The sequence below is a fragment of the Loxodonta africana genome, chromosome 10 (genome assembly GCF_030014295.1).
Source record: "Loxodonta africana isolate mLoxAfr1 chromosome 10, mLoxAfr1.hap2, whole genome shotgun sequence".
Taxonomy (NCBI): Eukaryota; Metazoa; Chordata; class Mammalia; order Proboscidea; family Elephantidae; genus Loxodonta; species Loxodonta africana.
This window is the reverse complement of record NC_087351.1, coordinates 10,827,745-10,848,746: the sequence shown is the minus strand read 5'-3', so window position 1 is coordinate 10,848,746 and position 21,002 is coordinate 10,827,745. Positions and strand designations below refer to the sequence as shown.

Below are 21,002 nucleotides of genomic sequence, written 5' to 3'. Positions count from 1 at the left end.
AATGCTGGCACACACCTTTCCTGACTTTAAACCAATCAGTATCCCCTTGTTCTGTCCGAACCACTGCCTCTTGATCCGTGTAAAGGTTCCTCATGAGCACAATTAAGTGTTCTGGAATTCCCATTCTTCACAATGTTATGCATAATTTGTTATGATCCACACAGTTGAATGCCTCTGCAAAGTCAATAAAACACAAGTAAACATCCTTCTGGTATTCTCTACTTTCAGCCAGGATCCATCTGACATCAGCAATGATATCCCTAGTTCCACGTCTTCTTCTGAATCTGGCTCGAATTTCTGGCAGTTCCCTATCGATATACTGCTGCAGCCTCCTTTGAATGGTCTTCAGCAAAAATTTGCTTGCATGTGATAATTTCCACATTCAGTTGGATCACCTTTCTTGGAAACAGGCATAAGTATAGATCTCTTCCAGTCAGTTGGCCATGTAGCTCTCTTCCAAATTTCTTGGCGTGAGCACTTCCAGTGCTGCATCTGTTTGTTGAAATGTTTCAATTGGTATTCCATCAGTTCCTGGAGCCTGTTTTTTGCCTATGTCTTCAGTGCAGCATGAACTTTTTCCTTCAGTACCGTCAGTTCCTGATCATCTGCTACCTCTTGAAATGAACGTCAACCAATTCTTTTCAGTGTGATGACTCTGTGTATTCCTTCCATCTTCTTTTGATGCTTCCTGTATTGTTCAGTATTTTCCCCATAGAATCCTTCAGTATTGCAACTCGAGACTTGAATTTTTTCTTCAGTTCTTTCAACTTTGTCTTCTCGAGCCCCCTTTTGAAATCATCTGCTCAGTTCTTTTACTTCATCATTTCTTCCTTTTGCTTTTGGTGCTTGATGTTCAAGAGCAAGTTTCAGAGTCCTTTTCACATCTATTTTGGCCTTTTTTTTTTTTCCAGTCTTTTTAATGACCTCTTGCTTTCTTCGTGGGTGATATCATCCCACAACTCATCTGGTCTTCAGTCATTAGTGTTCAATGCATCAGTTCTATTCTTGAGATGGTCTCTCAATTGAGGTGGGATACACTCAAGGTAGTCCTTTGGCTCTCATGGACTTGCTCTAATTTTCTTCAGTTTGAACTTGCATGTGAACAATGATGGTCTGTTCCACAGTCGGCCCTGGCCTTGTTCTGAGTGATGGTATTGAGCTTTTCCATCATATCTTTCCACAGATGTAGTCTATTTGATTCCTGTGTATTCCATCTGGCAAGAGCCACATGTATAGTTGCTGTTTATGTTGGTCAAAAAAGGTATTCATGGTGAAGAAGTTGTTGGTCTTGCAAACTTCTATCATGTGATCTCTAGCATTGTTTCTGTCACCAAGACCGTATTTTCCATCTACCGATCCTTCATCTTTGTTTCCAACTTTTGCATTCCAATCACCAGTAATTATCAATGCATCCTGATTGCATGTTTGATCAATTTCAGACTGCAGAAGCTGGTAAAAATCTTCAATTTCTTCGTCTTTGGCCTTAATGGTTAGTGCGTAAATTTGAATAGTAGTCATATTAGCTGGTGTTCTTTGTAGGTGTATGGATATTATCCTATCACTGACAGGGTAATATCCATACTATGAGGCACCTTAAAACTCTTTCAGCCTCTACCTATTACCTAATTCCAAAACCACTTCCATTTTAGGTATCTGTTAGAGCAGCACCCCAGTCTTACAATACCAAATTCCATCTGAGTTATCTATTGCTGCTGAAACAGAAATACCACAAGCTGATGGCTTTAGCAAATAGAAATCTATTTTTCTCATAGTTTAGGAGACTAGAAGTCTGAATACACAGCACCGGCTCTAGGGGAAGTCTTTGTTGGTTCTGGAGGAGGGTCTTTGTCTCTTCAGTTTCTACTTCCTGGTTCCTTGGCGATCTCCGTGTGTTTTCACATCTGTCTTACCCTATCTCTGCTTCTCTCACTTGCTTGTTTAATGTCTTTATACCTCAAAAGAGATTGACCCAAGATATAAAAAAAAGATATACCCTATGTTAATCCTGCCTCAGAGCCCTGGTGGCACAGTGGTTAAGTGCTATGGTAAGCTACGGCCGCTAATCAAAAAGTTGGCAGTTCGAATCCACCAGTTCCTCCTTGGAAACTCTATAGAGCAGTTCTACTCAGTCTCATAGTGTCACTTTGAGTTGGAATTTACTTGATGGCAACAGGTTTTGTTTTGTTTTTTGTTAACCTTATCTCATTAGCATAACAAAGACATCCCATTCCCAAATGGGAATATAACCACAAGCATAGAGGTTAGGATTTACAACATGTTTTGGGACAACATAATTTAGTACATAGCATTTCCCATGATTTCTTTTCCTTCAATTCACAAATTTTACTTTTACCAATAACAATGTGTCTAGCAGGCAGGACAAAACAAATGAACATACAATCAATAAATAAAGAAAATAATACTTTAATGTCTCAGAGACAATAGACAATATCAAAACATTAAAAAGTAGGACAACATGGCTCCAGCAAGTTACCAAAATAAAGAATCAGACAACCTTCTGTTAGGAGAAAAGGCAGTGGAACTACCCAATATGGAATTTAAAAGACTAATATTTAAGGCCCTCCAAGAGATTAGGAAAGAGATCAAGGAGAACACAGACAAAACCAAGAAAAAACAAACAAAATCATGGAAAACACAGACAAAAGCAATGAAAACGTAGCCAAAATCAAGGAAAACACAGGCAAAGCAATAGGAATTCAGGAAAATAATACAAGAACAAAATGTCAGCATAAATAAACAATTAGAAATCATACAGAAACAGCAACTAGAAATTCTAAAGATATACAGTAAAATTTCAAAAATGGACAACTCAGTGGAAGGTTTTAGGAGCAAGTTTGAAGCAATGGAAGGCAGAATCAGTGAGAATGAAGATGAATCCACAGACATCACTTTATTTGAGGAAAAATCAGAGAAAAGAATAAGGAAAACCTAAGAATTATGTGGGACAGAATCAAGAGCAAAATTTGCACGTGATCAGATTTCCAGATAAGAGGAAGAAAATGGAAAATACAGACACGATTGTTCAAGATTTCCTGGTGAAAACTTGCCAAATATCATGAAAGATGAAAAGCTGACCATCCAAGAAGCTCAACGAATCCTGTACAGGATAGACCTCAAAAGAAAGTCACCAAGACATATCATAATCTTGCATGCTAAAACTAGAGACAAAGAAAGAATCCTGAGAGCAGCTCGAGAAAAACAAAAAGTCACTTACAATAAGACTTGGCAGAAACTATGTAGGCGAGAAGGCAATGGGATGACATATATAAAACCTTGAAAGAAAAAAACTGCCAACCAAGAATAATATATCCTGCAAAACTCTCTCTCAGATACATTTGTGAAGTTGGGACATTTTCAGATAGACAGAAATTAAAGGAATTCATAAAAACCAAACCAAACTTAAAAGAAATTTTAAAGGGAGTTCTGCAGTTAGAGAACAAAGGAAATCAGACAGCAACCAGAGTCTAGGACACAGGACACCATCAGCCAGATACCAACCTATGTAAAGAACTCTCAATAACAAAACAAAGCTATAAGACTTTTTTTTTTAAACAGGGAAACATGTCAATCTGTAAATGACGACAAAGTCTCAACAATAAAAGGGGGGAGTAAACAGTGTATGTATAAAACTTTCAAATAAAGAGGATGTCAAGGTGATACCAAGTAATAAAAGACCGATTCAAACTTAGGAAGATAGGGGTAAACTTCAAGATAACCACAAAGAAAGTTAACAAACCTACCAATCAAAATAAAAAAGAAGAAAAACATAAAGACTCAGTAAACACAAAATCTACAATAACAAAAGAAATGAAAAGAAAATCCACAAACAAAAGGAACTCAGCACAGGAAAGTAAGAGGAACAACAACAAAAAAAAAACACCAGCACCACACACACACACACACACACAGAGCACAGCACGAAGTGTGACAGCAATAAACTCATACCTACCAATAATCACACCGAATGTAAATGGCTTAAATGCACCTGTACAGACAGAGAGAGTGGCAGAATGGATTAAAAAAAAGAAGTCAATATGCTGTCTACAAGAGACACAAAGACATAAGTACATTAAAAATCAATGGATGGAAAAAATATATCAAGCAAACAGTAACCAAAAAAGTGCAGTAATCCACACTAATCTCAGATAAAATAGACTTTAAGACAAAGTCCACCATAAAAGACAAAGAAGGACGTTATAAAATGACTAAAGGGATAATTCATCAAAATAGTACAAAGCATTGTTGCTAATCACAGTGCCATAAAAGTATTAATCAGTAACAGGAAGAGCAAGGGGGAAAAAAGTCAAATACATGGAAACTGAATAACATCTTGCTTAAAAACAGGTGGGTAATAGAGGAAATAAAAAAATTCCTAGAATCAAGTGAGAATGAAAACTCATCATACCAAAAACCTTTGGGACACAGCAAAGACAGTGCTCAGAGGTCAATTTATAGTAGTAAACACACACCAAAAAATAAGAACAGGCTGAAATCAAAATGTGAGCCCTACAGCTTGAACAAATAGAAAGAGAACAGCAAAAGAAGACCACAGACTCCAGAAGAAAGGGAATAATAAAGATTGTCATTAGTTGCTGTGAGGTTGGTACCAACTCATAGCGACCCTGTATACAACAGAAGGCAACATTGCCCAGTCCTGGGCCATCCTCACAATCGTTGCTATGCTTGACCCCATTGTCGCAGCCACTATGTCAAACCATCTTATTGCTGATCTCTCTCTTTTTTTTTCTCTGACCCTCTTACTCTGCCAAGCATGGGATCCTTCTCCAGGGACTGATCCCACCTGACAACATGTCCAAAGTATGTGAGATGGAGTCTCACCGTCCTTGCTTCTAAGGAACATTCTGGCTGTACTCATTCTGGTTGTACTCATTCTGGGTGTACTTCTGTCAAGACACATTTGTTTGTTCTTTTGGCAGTCCATAGTAATATTCAATATTTTTCGCCAACACCACAATTCAAAGTCATCAATTCTCCTTCCGTCTTTCTTACTCATCGTCCAGCTTTTGTATGCATATGAGGTGATTGAAAACACCATGGCTTGGGTCAGGCGCACCTTAGTCCTCAAGGTGACATCTTTGCTTTTTAACACTTTAAAGAGATCTCTTGCAGCTGACTTACCCAATGCAGTGCATCTTTTGATTTCTTGACTGCTGCTGAAATGGGTGTTGATTGTGGATCCAAGTAAAATGAAATCCTCGACAACCTCAATTTTTTCTGTTTATCGTGATGTTGCTTATTGGTGCAGTTGTGAGGATTTTTGTTTTCTTTATGTCGAGGTGTAATCCGTACTGAAGGCTATGGTCTTTAATCTTCATCAGTAAGTGCTTCAAGTCCTCTTTACTTTCAGCAAGCAAGGTCATGTCATCTGCATAACACACGTTGTTAACGAGTCTTCCTCCAATCCTAATGCCCAGTTCTTGTTCTTATAGTCCAGCTTCTTGGATTATTTGCTCAGCATACAGATTGAATAGGTATGGTGAAAGGGTGCAACCCTGATGCACACCTTTCTTGACTTTAAACCACTCAGTATCTCCTTGTTCTCTTTGAACAACTGCCTATTGATCCATGCACAGATTCCTCATTAGCACAACTAATTGTTCTGAAATTCCCATTCTCCACAATGTTATCCATAATTTGTTACGATCCACATAGTCGAATGCCTTAGCATAGTCAATAAAACACAGGTAAACATCTTTCTGGTGTTCCCTGCTTTCAGCCAGGATCCATCTGACACCACTGATGATATCCGTGGTTCCACATCCTCTTCTAAATCCAGCTTGAATTTCTGGCGCTTCTCTGTCGATATACTGCTGCAGCTGCTTTTGAATGATCTTCAGCAAAATTTTGCTTGCATGTGATATTAATGATAGACGAGTGAGCACTTCCAGTGCTGCATCTATTTGTTGAAACATCTCAATTGGTATTTCGTTAATTCCCGGAGCCTTGTTTTTCACCAGTGCCTGGAGTGCAGCTTGGTCTTACTCCTTCAGTACCATCAGTTCGTGATCATATGTTACCTCCTGAAATGGTTGAACGTTGACCAATTCTTTTTGGTGTAGTGATTCTGTGTATTCCTTCCATCTTCTTTTGATGCTTCCTGCATTGTTTAATATTTTCCCCATAGAATCCTTCAGTATTGCAACTTGAGACTTGAATTTTTTTCTTCAGTTCTTTCAGCTTGAGAAATGCTGAACATGTTCTTTGCTTTTGGTTTTCTATCTCCAGGTCTTTGCACATGTCATCATAATACTTTTCTTTGTCTTCTAAAGCTGCCCTTTGAAATCTTCCATTCAGCTCTTTTACTTCATCATTTTTTCCTTTTGCTTTAGCTGCTCGCTGTTCAAGAGCAAGTTTCAGAGTCTTTTCAGTCATTCATTTAGGCCTTTTCTTTCTCTTCTGTCTTTTTAATGATCTCTTGCTTTCTTCGTATATGATGTCCTTGATGTCATTCCACAGCTCATCTGGTCTTCGGTCTTTAATGTTCAACACGTCAAATCTATTCTTGAGATGGACTCTAAATTCAGGTGGGATACACTCAATGTCATACTTTGACTCTTATGGACTTGTTCTAATTTTCTTCAGTTTTGACTTGAACTTGCATATGAGTAACTGATGGTCTGATCCACAGTCAGCCCTTGGCCTTGATCTGACTGATGATAATGAGCTTTTCGATTGTCTCTTTCCAAAGATACAGTTGATTTGATTCCTGTGCATTCCATCTGGTGAAGTCCACATATATATTCACTGTTTATGTTGGTGAAAAAGATATTTGCAATGAAGAAGTTGTTGATCTTGAAAAATTCTATCATGCGATCTCCAGCATTGTTTCTATCACCAAGGCCATATTTTCCAACTACTGATCATTCTTTTTTGTTTCCAACTTTCGCATTCCAATCAACAGTAATTATCAGTGCACCCTGATTGCATGTTTGATCAAATTCAGACTGCAACAGCGGATAAAAATCTTCTATTTCTTCATCATTGGCCTTTGTGGTTGGTATGCAGATTTGAATAAGAGCTGTATTAACTGGTTTTTCTTGTAGGTGTATGGATATTATCCTATCACTGACAGCATTGTACTTCAGGATAGATCTTAAAATGTTCTTTTTGATGATGAATGCAATGCCATTCATCTTCAATTTGTCATTCTCAGCATAGTAGACTATATGCTTGTCCAGTTCAAAATGACCAATACCAGTAATAAAGACTAGAGCAGAAATAAATGAAATAGAAAACAGAAAAATAATAGAAAGAATCAATAAGACCAAAAATTTGTTCTTTGAAAAGATCAAGAAAATCTACAAACCATTGGCCAAACTGACAAAAGAAAAACAGGAGAGGAAGCAAATAACCTAAATAAGAAATAAAGTGGGGGACATTACAACAGACTCAACTGCAACAAAAAGGGTAATAACAGAATATTATGAAAAAATGTACTTCAGTGAATTTGAGAATCTAGTGGAATTGAACAAATTTCTAGAAACACACTGCCTGCTTAAACTAACATGAGCTGAGATAGAAAATATGGACAGACCCTTAGCAAGAAATGAGATTGAAGAGGAAAAAAAAAAAAAAAAATCTCCCTTCAAAAGAAAACCCTGACCCGAAGAGCTCTCACCAGTACTACTCTATCAGAGGATAGAAAAGGAAGGCATACTGTCAAATTCATTCTATGAAGCCGGCATACCTGTGAAAATGGCATGGGAGCAGTGTCTGACCTCCTTTAACTTCACAAGGGGGAAGGAGAATCAAGATCAACAGCCCAATGTGATTCCTATGAGGCTGAGGTCAGACGTACCTCCTCTCCCCACCATCTTTACCAATTCTGACACCAACTGTCCCTCCTGTTGCGCTCTCTACTGCTCTGCTGGGTTCAACAATTCATCGCTGTTGCCATGTAGACAATACTCACAATTACGGAGTTTATTAGGGAAGTAACAGGTTACAATTCAGGTTCAGGAACACTCAGGATACAGTTCTTCCATCAGGACAGCCTCTTCTCAGCCATGCTCGTAGCCACATCTCTCCCTGGCCCTTGACGCCAGCATTTGTGGGTCAGGAAGCCAACTGCATGGTCTCCTGCCAGTCCCTCCTGCCTGTCCCACCTGTCACTGTTTCTCTACCACCACTTTTCATTGTCCTCAGTGTTATAGCTCTCCATCTCCTGGGTCCAGGAGTTTCTCAGCACAGGGATACCTGGTCCAAAGGACACGGTGGCTTTTCTTCCTTGGTGGTGGTGGGATCCTCTCTTTCCCACCTCTGGGGTGACTCATTTCAAGCCCACTGGGATGGCAACACTGACCAATTGCTTTGGTGGGCCACAATTACCCTATCACACAGTCTCGCCCAATTACTTGGGTGGGAGTTATAAGACCATGGCTAGAAAGGCCACACAAAAGTGATCCATTGTACGGCAATAACCCTGATACCAAAGTCAGGCAAAGACACCATGCACACACACATGCAAAATTACAAATCAATATATCTCATGATATCTCAACAAAATTCTAGCCCATAATATTCAATGGGTTTAGTATTCAGCATCATATCAAAAAAAAAAAAAAAATACACCATGACCAAGTGGGATTCATGCTAGGTGTGCAAGGATGGTTGGTTCAACATTGAAAATCAATCAATGTAATCCACCACAGAAATAGAACGAAAGAAAAGAATTGCATGATCATCACAATCAATGCAGAAAATGCACTTGATAGAGTCCAACACCCATTCCTGATAAAAAAAAAAACTCTCAATAAAGTAGGAAAAATGTACCATTCTCATGGATAGGAAGGCTCGACATTGTGAAAATGTCAATTCTACCTGAAGCAATCTACAGATATAATGCAATCCCACTCCAAATATCAACCGCATTCTTTAACGAGATGGAAAAATTAATCACCAACTTTATATCGAAAGGAAAGAGGCCCTGTATAAGCAAAGCATTATTAAAGAAAAAAGAACAAAGTAGGAAGCTTCACACTACCTAATCTCAGAACCTAATATACAGCCACAGTAGTCAAAACAGCCTGGTACTGGTACAATGACAGACACATAGACCGATAGAACAGAATCGAGAACCCTGACATACGTAAATCCATCTGCCTGTAAATCTTTGACAAAGGACCAAAGTCCATTAAATGGGGAAAAGACAGTCTTTTTAACAAATGGTGCTGGCAAAACTGGATGTCCATCTGTAAAGAAAAAAAACAGGACCCATACCTCACACCATACACAAAAACTAACTCAAAATGTATCAAAGACCTAAATGTGAAACCTAAAACAATGAAGTTCATGGAAGAAAACATAGGGACAAAGCTAGAGGCCCTAATTTATGGCATAAATAGACTATCAAGCATAACTAAAAATGCACAAACAGCAGAAGATAAACCAGATAACTGTGACCTCCTAAAAATTAAATACCTATGGTCATCAAGAAACTTCTCCAAAAGAGTAAAAAGAGAACCTGCAGAACTAGGAAAAAAAAATTGGCCATGACATATCTGACAAGGGTCTAATCTCTAAAATCTGTAGAAAACTTCAACACCTCAACATCAAAAAGAGAGGCAATCCAGTTAAAAAATGCGCAAAGTATATGAACAGATATTTCGCCAAAGGAGACATTCACGTGGCTAACAGACACATGAGGAAGTGCTTGGGATCATTAGCCACTAAAACCCGAAAACCAAACCCAGTGCCGTCCGGTCAATTCCGACTCATAGCAACCCTAGATGCAAATCAAAACTACAGTGAGATACCATCTCACCCTGACATTACTGGCACTTATCAAAAAAAAGAGAAAATAACAAGTGTTGGAGAAGTTGTGGGGAGATTGAAAGTGTCATGCACTGCTGATGGGAATGCAAAATGGTATAACCACTATGGAAAATGTTATAGCACCTCCTTGAAAAGCTAGAAATAGAAATACCATATGATCCTGCAATCCCACTCCTAGGAATATTAATAAAAAAAAAAAAAATTACTGTCAAGTTGATTCTGCTCATAGTGACCCTATAGGACAGAGTGGAACTGCCCCACAAGGTTTCTGGCAAGCAGCTGATGGATTCAAACTGCCAACCTTTTGGTTAGCAGCGGAGCTGTTAACCACTGTGCCACCAGGGCTCCTCTAGGAATATATCCTAGAGAGATAAGAGCTGTCACACGAATAGACATATGTATATCCATGTTCGTTGAAGCATTATTCACAATATCAAAAAGATGGAAACAACCTAAATGCCCATCAACAGATGAATGGATAAACAAATTATGATACACACAGAAGAATCCTACTCAATTATAAAGAACAATGATGAATCATGAAATATTCCACAACTTGAGGGCATTATGCTGAGTGAAATATGTCAGTCACCAAAGGACAAATACTGTACGAGACTGCTATTATAAAAACTCAGGAAAAGGTTTACATGCAGAAAACAATCTTTGATGGTTATGAGGGAGGGGAGGGGCAAGGAAGGAGAAATCACTAACTATGTTACCTTTGGTAAAAGGAAAGACAACATACAACATACAGTAGAAATCAGCACAGCTTGACCAAGACAAAGTCACAGAAGCTTCCTAGACACACCTTGAGAGGGTGCATTACTGGCACTGAGGGCTGGGGACAATTGTCTCAGGGCACATCTAGGTCAATTGGCATAACACAGTTCATAAAGAAAATGTTCTACATCCTGCTTTGGTGAGTAGTGTATGGAGTCTTAAAAGCTTGTGAGCAGCCATTTAAGATACATCTCTTGGTCCCATCCCGTCTGGAGCATAGGAGAATGAAGAAAACCAAAGACGCAAGGAAAATATTAGTCCAAAGGACTAATAGACCTCATGAACCGTAGCCTGAGGCCAGAAGAACTAGATGGTGCCCAGCTACTACCACCAACCAGTATTGACAGGGATCATAGTAGAGGGTCCTGAACACAGCAGGAGAAAAATGTAGAACAAAATTCAGATTCACCAAAAAAAGACCAGACTTACTGGTCTGAAGAGACTGCAGGAACCCCAAAGACTATGGCTGCCAGATACCCTATTAACTCAGAACTGAAGCCACTCCCAAAGTCTACGTTTCAGCCAAAGATCAGATAGCCCTATAAAACAATAACCTAGGTGAGGTGCGTGCTTCTGAGTTCAATCAAGTACGGGAAATCACATGGGCAAGGCAAAAGCGAGAAGTCAGGAAGGGACAGAAAAACTGAACGAATGGAGCAGGGAACCTGGGGTGGAAAAGGACAGGGGAAGAGTGCTGACAGAATGGGGATGGCAGCCAATGTCACAGAACAGTTTGTGTATAAATTTTTGAATGAGAAACTGGTTTGTGCTGTACACGTCTCCTGAAGTACAATAAAATTTTTTTTTAAAAACATGTCTAGCACAATGCCAGGCACTGTGGAGAAATAACAGTGGAAGAGAAGGCTAACTCCGATGTACTCTCATCCTAGACAAGCAGGCAGAACACTCAGAAAAACTACTAGAAAATGAAACAACCTTAGTCTATCAACAGGAGAATGGCAGAACTAACTATGGTATATTCATACAATGGAACGCTATTCAGCAACAAAAAGAAAGAAATTATTGACGTATACAACAACATGGATCAGTCTGAAAAGCATTGTGCTGAGTGAAAAAAGCCGGATGGAAGAGTACATACTGTATGATCTCATTTTTCTGATATTCTAGAACAGTCAGTACTAATCTGTGGTGAAAAAAATCAGAACACTGGTTACCCCTGGGGGTGGAGGTGAGGATTGACAGGGAAGGAGGAAATTTCTGTGGTAGTGGTCATGTTCTGTATCTAGATAGGGGTTTGCATTACACAGTGACTACATTTATCAAAATTCGCCTAGTGATCCACTTAAAATTTGTATGTTTCTTTGTATCTAAATTTAACCCCTCAAAAAGAAAAGAATTCTAAGCAGATACTGAATTCCAGTTAATGTATGCATACTGAAGTCTTTAAGTGTGGCATGTACTCATGTCTACAGCCTACGCTGAAATGCATAGAAGACAGGTTGACGGAGGAGGGCTGGATTGAGGAATGGACTGATGGGACACACAGGTGGAGGTTATCTGGATGTTCACTGTACAGTTCTTTCACCTTTGCTGTATGTTTGAAATTTGTCATAATGAAAGGATAGAAAAAAATCAACAGGAGGGCAGTTCTAACTCTGGGTTTCCAAGCTCGGATTGTGGGACAGAGTAGAAGTCTGATAGAGCCTGCTGATCACAAGCTTTAAATGCCGCTTTCCCCTGTACCAGAGTCCTCTGCACCAGAGTTTGAGAGATTGTTGGACTTAGCAGTTCTGCTAACTGGAAATCAGCTGACTTCTAGTCATTGTCTAACACAACCAGATGAACACAAGACGTAATTACAGTGTTTGTCTTTGTAAAGACTTACCCCATGTTTCCTAAGAAAAAAATGTCTGCAAACTCCACACACTAGCCACCTCTTGACAGCAGTTTGAGATGGGGACTGCACCTGGCCTGCCTTAGAGATTGTGGCTGGGTTCCGTGTCTCCCAAGCTGGGATGCGGCCAGGGAGCTAGAGGGGCAGGCAGGCCAACCCGGTTAGTGGAGAAGTGGGCTGGTCATTTTCCCCAGAGTGTGTCTGTGCTGTATCCTGGTTTCCTTTGGAAACACTAATAGCCTGGACACCCCAGGTCCTCACAGGAGGGTGATGCATGAGGCCAGATTTCCCATCTGCCTGTGAGCATGCTTCCTTTCCCAGCAGCTCTGCCTCTGCTCTTGTTTTTAAGGTTGGAAAACAAAGAATGAGGTGAAGGAGCAGAGGTGGGGCAAGAGTAAGGAGCGCCCGGGGCAATCTCTAATTGCAACTCCCCTTCCCAATTTCAAGATGAATAGACATTGATAGCTGCACAGCCTCAGCAGAAATGGCTTCCCCTCTCTTGTCTAGCTGCCTCAGTCAGACACCTTTCATATTTGTGGTGCCTACAAATGTCATCCTCTGGTACCCCCTTGGACTTGCTCCGGGGGCAAGTGCCCTTCTCTGCCCCCACCCCGCACCTCTGCAAAGGAGGGGGTCCACCTTCCAGCAGACACTTCCACTTTTGCACATGGCACCATATTTGTTTTCCTGTCCAGGGGACCGTGTTGCTATTGAGCCTGGTGCTCCCCGAGAAACTGATGAGTTCTGCAAGATTGGCCGATACAACCTGTCACCATCCATCTTCTTCTGTGCCACGCCCCCCGATGACGGAAACCTCTGCCGCTTCTACAAGCACAATGCCAACTTCTGCTACAAGTCAGTACCATGGCCTCGGTTGCCTCCTGGGGCCTCTGCCCAGCAGGCCTGCCCTTCTTGCTGTCCTTGGGGGAGGGTGGCCTCACTGGGGCAAATTCATCTTTCCATCTAACTTTCCTTCATCTAGAGCGTGGCAGTGCCAGCAACAAGGAGAAAGTTGTTGCTGAAATCGCTGAAATCGCTCAGCTCTCCCTAGCCATCTCTGGAAGAACTTGGTATGGTTCACGCTCTTTTATTGGCTTCCAGTGCAGCCACCAGAATGGGGAACCTATGACAACGCTGCCAGTGACAACAGTAACAACAGACGTTTACTGAGGACGCATGTGTAGTGCCAGGACACGGAGGAGAGGCCAGGCAGCCTGGGCTGGCATCCCGGATCCCCCTCTCCTAGCGAGTGACTTTGGGGAAGTGGTTAACCTTCCCCTGCTTCAGTTTCATTTAATCCTCAGAGTGAATACGGCAATGCGTGTAAAAGCATGATTATTGTCACTGCGTGCCCGGCCTCGTGCTGAGTTCTTTGCATGCCTTATCTTATTTCAGCTTACTTAACCTGTGAAGTGGGCACCATTATTCCAGTTTTCTGTAAGTGTTAACTGAGGGAAAAGGAGGCTCACTGGTTCAGGCACAGAGCAGAGCCAGGAGTCAAAACTGGGTCCCTGTGATCTGAAAGCTCCTACCCTCTGGCCATTGTTGTTAGTTGGCAACAGGTCTGCTCCAATGCATGGTAACTCTATGTACAACAGAACACATATTGCCTGGTCCTGTACCATCTTCTGTGTTGGTGGTTTGCTTGAGTCCATTGTTGCAGCCACTGTGCATTCTGAATGCCTTCCAACCTAGGCACTTCCAGCCTCCTAGGTTGGAAGGCACAGTACCCATTACCCTACCCCAACTCTAATCTAAAATGGCTTTGAAGTGAAAATTTGTGTCTGGCAGAAGCAAAGCTCTGCAGCTTCTGCATGGGCCCCAGCCCATGGAGCTTGTTGGTGTGGATGTGACCGGGCGTAGGCATATTCTCCTTCCGCCCCAGCCTGGCCCCAGCAGTGGCTCTGTCAGCCAGGGTGGAGCTTGTCTGAGTGGAGCCCAGGTGCCAGTCACAGGGGCAGTCAGACAGATCTGAGTTTTTCTAGTGCCCACAGGAAGCCTTGAGAGAAGTCTCAGGCTGGAGGCTTCATGATGAGTTTAAATCAACACCCAAACCTGTTCTAGAAGAAAGCAGGTTAGATGGGCAGACACCATGGAGCTCAAAAGTGGTTCCTGAGCCACCCCATAGTTTCTGGGCCCTTTCCAAGTTAAGGCATCAAATAACATTTTCATGAAAGGCGGAAGAGCATATTGGTAAAACTCAGGACTAGCCACTGGTCTGTGACATTTACCGACAGAGTGACCTTGAGCAAGTTACTTAAACTTTGTGAACTTCAACATCCTCCCTATAAGATGGAGATAATAGCACCTCCCTCATGGAATCGTTGGCGGGATTCAATGAGATAAGGCATATGGAGCACTCAACACGAAGCCTGGCATGTAATAGGTGCTCAATAAATGGCACCACACTAGGTCATAGCCATGGTCTTATGGTCTGGGGGACAAAGGTATAGCATTAGGCAAGAAAGGGGGCCTTGTGCTGGGGGGTGTGCTGGGGGTGCTGGTCAGCACTGGAAGCGGCAGTGGGAGGCCTAGGAGGGGCTGTGGGGGCCATGCAACATCTGCCTGTGTTAGACACTTTCTGCCCTTGTCCCCAGCCCAGCCCTGGCCCAAGCCCTCTTCTCTGGTTTCTCTTTGTGAGGATTGCTACACCGCCACAGCTTCCTTATTTTCCTACTTGCCTTATTTTCTGTCTTCCTGCTTCCCCCTTGGCTCTTGGTTATCCTTCATCCTCTTTTGCCTGCTCTGTTAACCCTCCTGTGAAAGCCACCAAGTTGCCTTGTTGTTCTCTGGTGTTTATAAAGTCATGAAAGGTTAGGGCTGAGGAGAAACTTGGAGTCCTCTCACCCTTCTTCCCCCTCAGTCCGCATGGAACAAGAGTGGGGAAAGGAGGACTCGGCGACTCTCCCACGGTCAGTGGCAGAGGGGGCTGGAACCCAGGGCTTCTCGTCCAGTGCTTCCACCCCTGTGCCAGGCCGCTTCCCTGCGAAGCTGGCTGTGTTGGTGCAGGAGTAATAAGGCAGCATTTGCTTCATCAGTAGAATTATTTCCTGGATAACGGTCCTCTCTCATCACCACCCCCAGCCCCATCTCCCCTTCATGTTCTTATTCCAAGGAGAGGCCAGGACGGCGGTCAGAGGAGCATGTGGTTGCTGACCAAAGGCCACCCTCAGCTTAGAGGGAAGGCCCAAGTGTGAAGGGGCCGGGGGTCCAAGAGTGTGGCTGAGGGGGTCATTGAGAAAGTGTGTGAGCCTTGGTTACCTCATGGTAAAGCTTCTCCCCTCAGGTAGAATCGATGCCTGGAGGGTGAGCAGGAGTGTGGATCGGAGTGGAGGGGGGGTGACATGAGAGAAGTAGAAGGACAGGGGAGGAGAAGAGTAAGGAGGGAGAGGAGAACAAGAAGGGTAACCGGGTGGGCGCAGCCAGGTTGGCCACAGGCCTTGTTATTCATTTTTTCGAGGATCACGAACAGCTACAGGAGAACCATGGGAGTGGTTTGGCTGCCATCTTCATTTCCTTTTGAAACTTGAAGGTTTTCATATTGTTGCGTGTGGAGGCTTTGGGGCACTGAGTAAATATGGGTCAGTGAAGAACGTGCAGAAATTGGATGTCAGTTACAGAAATACTCGTGCCGAAAGGCAGCTGGTGTGGGGCAGACAACGGAGACCTGGAATCAGGAGACCTGGGTTCAAGTCTTGCCTCTCCACTCACTAGCCTTTTAACCTTGGGCAAGTCTCTTAATGTCAGCAAGCTTCAGTTTCCTCTTCTCTGAAATAAAAGTAAAAATAGAGCTTGCCCTTTCTGCCTAACAGGGTTATCGGGAGGATTAAATGAGATAATGGATGGAAAAGCCCTCTAATCTGTAAAGCTTATGCAAATGTTAGAGTTGAGATGTCAGTGGACTAGGAAGTGAAAACCAGGAACTCAGTGGTGAGCGTGACACAGCATTTCATTAGCCGTGTGCTGGGCAGATGCTTCTCCCATCCCAACCAGTCCTGGGACAGCCAGGCAGCTGCTGTCATCACACGTGGTTCTTCTGAAACATGGAATATGAGAGATAGTGAATAGAGTGATTCTAGGGAGAAGATACCTGCTTCTAGATCACTGTTTTGCTGCTGGTAGTTGGGGTACTCATAGGTTGGGGTGCTCATAGCCAGAAAGGCTGTAAGTTTGAGAACCAGATGAGCTGCTGCAATATGACTACGTTAACTGCTTGTTAAAGGAACTTTTCGTTTATTAATGACAATGATACCACACCTTGTCTTCGGTAGCTCTTTAAAGATAAAAAAAAAAAAATGTGTTCACATCCACTGAAGTGATTTCTCCAAAGAAAACCATTTCCAGAGGGGAGCACTCTGGTCTGAGTTCTGGAATCAGACATATCTGGCTTCTAATTTGAACTGTTTGAACCCTTCACTAGCTCTGAACCTTTGGAGCAAGTCACTTAACCCTCTGAGCCTCAGTTTCCTCATCTGTAAAATAGGATTTACATTAGCCAATGTATGTAAGTTGCCTAGCACACTGCCCGGCACATAAATAAAGGCTTAATAAGTTAGCTATTGTTATTACTGCTAACCCAGAGGGGCTAAGGGTGTATGTCAAATGACTCCTCAGGCTTCCTGACAATGTCACCTTTGAGGAAGGGGCCCTGATTGAGCCGCTATCTGTGGGGATCCATGCCTGCCGGCGAGCTGGAGTCACCCTGGGCGACAAGGTCTTTGTGTGTGGAGCTGGTAAGACACAGACGACACCCTGGTTATGAGTGCATCAGCTGGAAGTGCGGGAAACCCTCTGCTATCTCATTCTCCCCCCAGGGGCTGGGATTGGTTGTAGAATCTTTCTGGGTAGGGAAAGATAACAATATCCCATTCCGCCAGTGACCAGCACTTTTCTAAATAAGATAACATCTACAGACATGATGATAACTAAGATCATATATCCTGAACAACACAACCTATTTGTTTATTTAAAGAATGAATCTTGGGATTATTTTGAACTGTTGACAGGAAACTAGAGAAACTTTTTTTTTTAATTTATTGTTGTTTGAGTGAAAGTTTATAAATCAAGTCAGTCTCTCATACAAAAACTTATACACTCCTCGCTATGTACCCCTAGCTGCTCTCCCCCTAATGTGACAGCACACTCCTCTTCTCTACCCTGTATTCCCCATGTCCATCCAGTCAGCTCCTGTCCCCCTCTGCCTTTTCATCTTTGCCTCCAGACAGAAGTTGCCCACATAGTCTTGTGAGTCTACCTGAGCCAAGAAGCTCACTCCTCACCAGTATCATTATCTATTTTATAGTCCGGTCTAAACCCTGTCTGAAGAGTTGGCTTTGGGAATGATAGAGAAACATTTTTGGTAGTGAAGGAAAGGGTAACTTTGGGATCTTACGAGTCGTGCCAGAGAAGTGGCCACCCAGTCCATCCACAAATGAGGCAGACCATGCTCACAGCCTACAGGAGTGGAGTCCAGACTGCCATAAACCAGCTCTCTGCCTGCGTATGGGTTACAGCTAGCTGCCTTCTCTCCTCCCTTGCTTCCAGCCACCCAGAACAAGCCCCAGCAGCCTCAGACCAAATCGTTCTAAGCTTCTAACAGCTGGTAACCCAGGCAGAATGCCGGGTAGGGGAGGAGAAGAATAAGGAGGGTGAGTAAAGAGAAGAATAAGGTCTGATCTGGAGTTGCTCATAGGCATTTGTGACTGGTTTTCTTTGGCAGGCCCAAATAAGTGACCACAGGGCTTCCTAAGAGGGCTGAGGGTGTAGAATAAGCTTGCCCCGGTGAGCCAGCAGACTGCGGGCTCAGTTGACAGATGTTTTTTTTTTTTTAATCTGCATAAGTAATACCTCTTGCCATAGACAAGGAAAGTAAGTCACACACACACACACACACACACACACACACACACACGCAGAAATTCACCCATAGCCCCATCACCCACCAACCTGACAGAACCATTGTTAACATCTTGGAGTAGAATCTTTTAGTCTGGTTTTTTTTTTTTTTTTTCTTTTCCTTAATGAAACCTTGCTGAATATGCTTCATTTTACCTACTCTTTTTTTTCAATCAATATATCGTGAACATTTTTTTCACGTCAATTTATAAAGAGTTCTGACGTAGTTTTTAATAGCTACATAGTATTCCACTGTAGTTTATGTAACTAATCACTCCTTTGTTGGATATTTCAGCTGTTTTTCAGGGTTTTTTTTTTTTTTTTCTAATTCTTTATTTCTTGGGAAATCCACAAAATTGTTTTCAAGAGGAGTATCCAAAAAAGCAAATCACCAAAGGTGTTCTGTATAATCTCATTTTATGGATCGAGTGTTTACAGTAAAACCATAGTGTCATCTAGCATGCAGATACTGTGAGGAGGCAGGGTAGTTTCCAGGCTAATTCTTGGACACGTGAGCATCCTGGAGAAGTTGGGTCAGCCCAGGGAGCCAGCTCACCTAAGGACACCTTCCAGCATGATCCTCAGAGGGCACCTAAAAAGAATATCCTGGAGGTGGGGGTGTGTGTGTAATGGGTTCTCAAGAAGGTGGGGGGCCAAAGAGAGAACAGGAAAATATATCCAGACCCTATGAGACTTTTTGTTCCCTGAACAAATATATATTTCCTTGACTTCTCTGGTTCTTTGAGATTATCCCCAAGTGTGTCTAAAAGTAAGTGGAAAATTTCTAGTTCTAAGGCATACAAGGTTCAAATATTTCATATAGAGAATCAATTCCTCATGCATTCTACAAGTATTTGGTAAAGTCTTACTGTGTGCCAGGCATTGGGATAACTGCTAGGGATACACAAAAGACGTGGTTCCTGTTTATGGTCTAGGCATGGGGAAGAGCTGATATTAAGTATTTTACGAAAGTTTCCTGTTTTCTGCTTTGCTTAGGGCCAATTGGACTGGTCACTTTGCTTGTAGCCAAGGCAATGGGAGCAGCTCAAGTGGTGGTGACTGGTAAGAAAGTTTTCTTCTTTTTAAATCTCCTTGAGGGGGGAATAGCTGGGACTACAGTTTGGGGCAGGGGCATGAGACCCATTTCCTTCCTGAGGTTTGGGGTTTTTAAAGGGCTCCTCCACCTTTCTTGTGGGTTCCAGGATTCAAAAGCTCACCCAGGGGGTGACTAAATCAGGCCTCATGACGAGGGTCTTATTTGAAGTTGCTAAGAGAGGGTAGATGCTATGGAGAAAGGGACCTGGCTCTTTATATATGGACCTGAGATGCCCATACTGCCCCCTTGGCCTTAAGAGGAGATTCAGGTATATGGTACATGTGGGAGATGTGAGAAGGATATGTGCCTGTGTGTGTGAGGAGAGGTATCTGTGAGAAAAAGCGTGTGTGAGGAGAGGTATCTGTAAGAAAAAGCGTAGGGAGAAGTATCTGTGAGAAAGACTGTGTGTGAGGACAGGTATCTGTGAGAGAGTGTGTGTGAGGAGAGGTATCTGAGAAAGAGTGTGTGTGAGGAGAGGTATCTGTGAGAAAGAATATGTGTGTGAGGAAAGGTATCTGTGAGAAGGAGTGTGTGTGTGTGTAGCAGGTATCTGTGAGAAAGAGTGTGTGTGAGGAGCAGTATCTGTGAGAAAGGGAGTGTGTGTGTGTAGAGGACATCTGTGACAATATGTGTATGTGGAGGTATGCGGTGTGTATGGGAGCATGGGGATGTGGAGGTTATCTGTGTTGGGGTCAGCAACACCAGCCACTGCCTCAGAGCTTCATTTTATTTTTTCCCTGATCACCCATCCAGTTTCTCAGTTTGAAAGAAACTTTTATTCAACTTTAGATCTGTCTGCCTCTCGGTTGTCCAAAGCCAAGGAAGTCGGGGCAGATCACACCCTCCAAGTCTCCAAAGAGAGCCCTCGGGAAATTGCCAGTAAAGTGGAAAGTCTGCTAGGGTGCAAGCCTGAAGTCACCATCGAGTGCACAGGGGCGGAGGCCGCCATCCAGGCGGGCATCTATGTGAGTGGGACAAGGGCCCTGGGGCTAATGGGCAGCTTTGGGGAATCCGTGTAGGGTAGTGAACGGAGTAGAAGTAAGGAGTCCTGACACCAAGCTTCCCCACCGACTTCCCCTGTGAGCCCAAACAAAATTAATCTCTTGCTATCTCTGTTTTTCTTTTCTGTCTTGTAGAGATAGTGATACTTGCCTTGTGTCCTCATTGGATAACTATGAGATAACAGATACATTGCAGGGGCCTTGAAAAAAACGTCTTTAGGATCGGACAGCTTTTATGGTCATATTTATGATCATAAAAGTAGTACTTCTAGCAATAGAACCAACCGGAGGAACAGGGAACCAGGCCTTGGTGGAGTGTGGAAAATCCCTTTCTGGTTTTATTGAGGAAAACTACAGTCTTTGAGTTGTTAGTACAACGTCACAGCTGTTAATTCAGTAGTCACAAAAGTGAGGTCATTTTTTAGGGTCATAGTTGACAACTCCTGTCCTCTTCCAGAGCTAGGAACAGATAAGCTGCCAGTACCTGATTTACCCCTTAGTGACCCACCAGTGATTTCTGAGAAGTTGACTGGGAGTTGGGGAAGTGGCATCGGCAGAT

At 42.7% G+C, this 21,002-nt stretch overlaps 1 protein-coding gene across 1 annotated transcript in view; it reads left to right on the top strand.

Annotated features, from left to right (window-relative positions):
- Positions 1–21,002, top strand: part of SORD (sorbitol dehydrogenase) — a 45,152-nt gene that overhangs the window by 18,056 nt on the left and 6,094 nt on the right. Inside the window, exons 4-7 of the mRNA XM_010599684.3 lie at positions 13,147–13,306; positions 17,066–17,184; positions 19,343–19,408; positions 20,232–20,407. Of these exons, the coding sequence (XP_010597986.1) occupies positions 13,147–13,306; positions 17,066–17,184; positions 19,343–19,408; positions 20,232–20,407 (521 nt within the window). The remainder of the gene's footprint in view (positions 1–13,146; positions 13,307–17,065; positions 17,185–19,342; positions 19,409–20,231; positions 20,408–21,002) is intronic.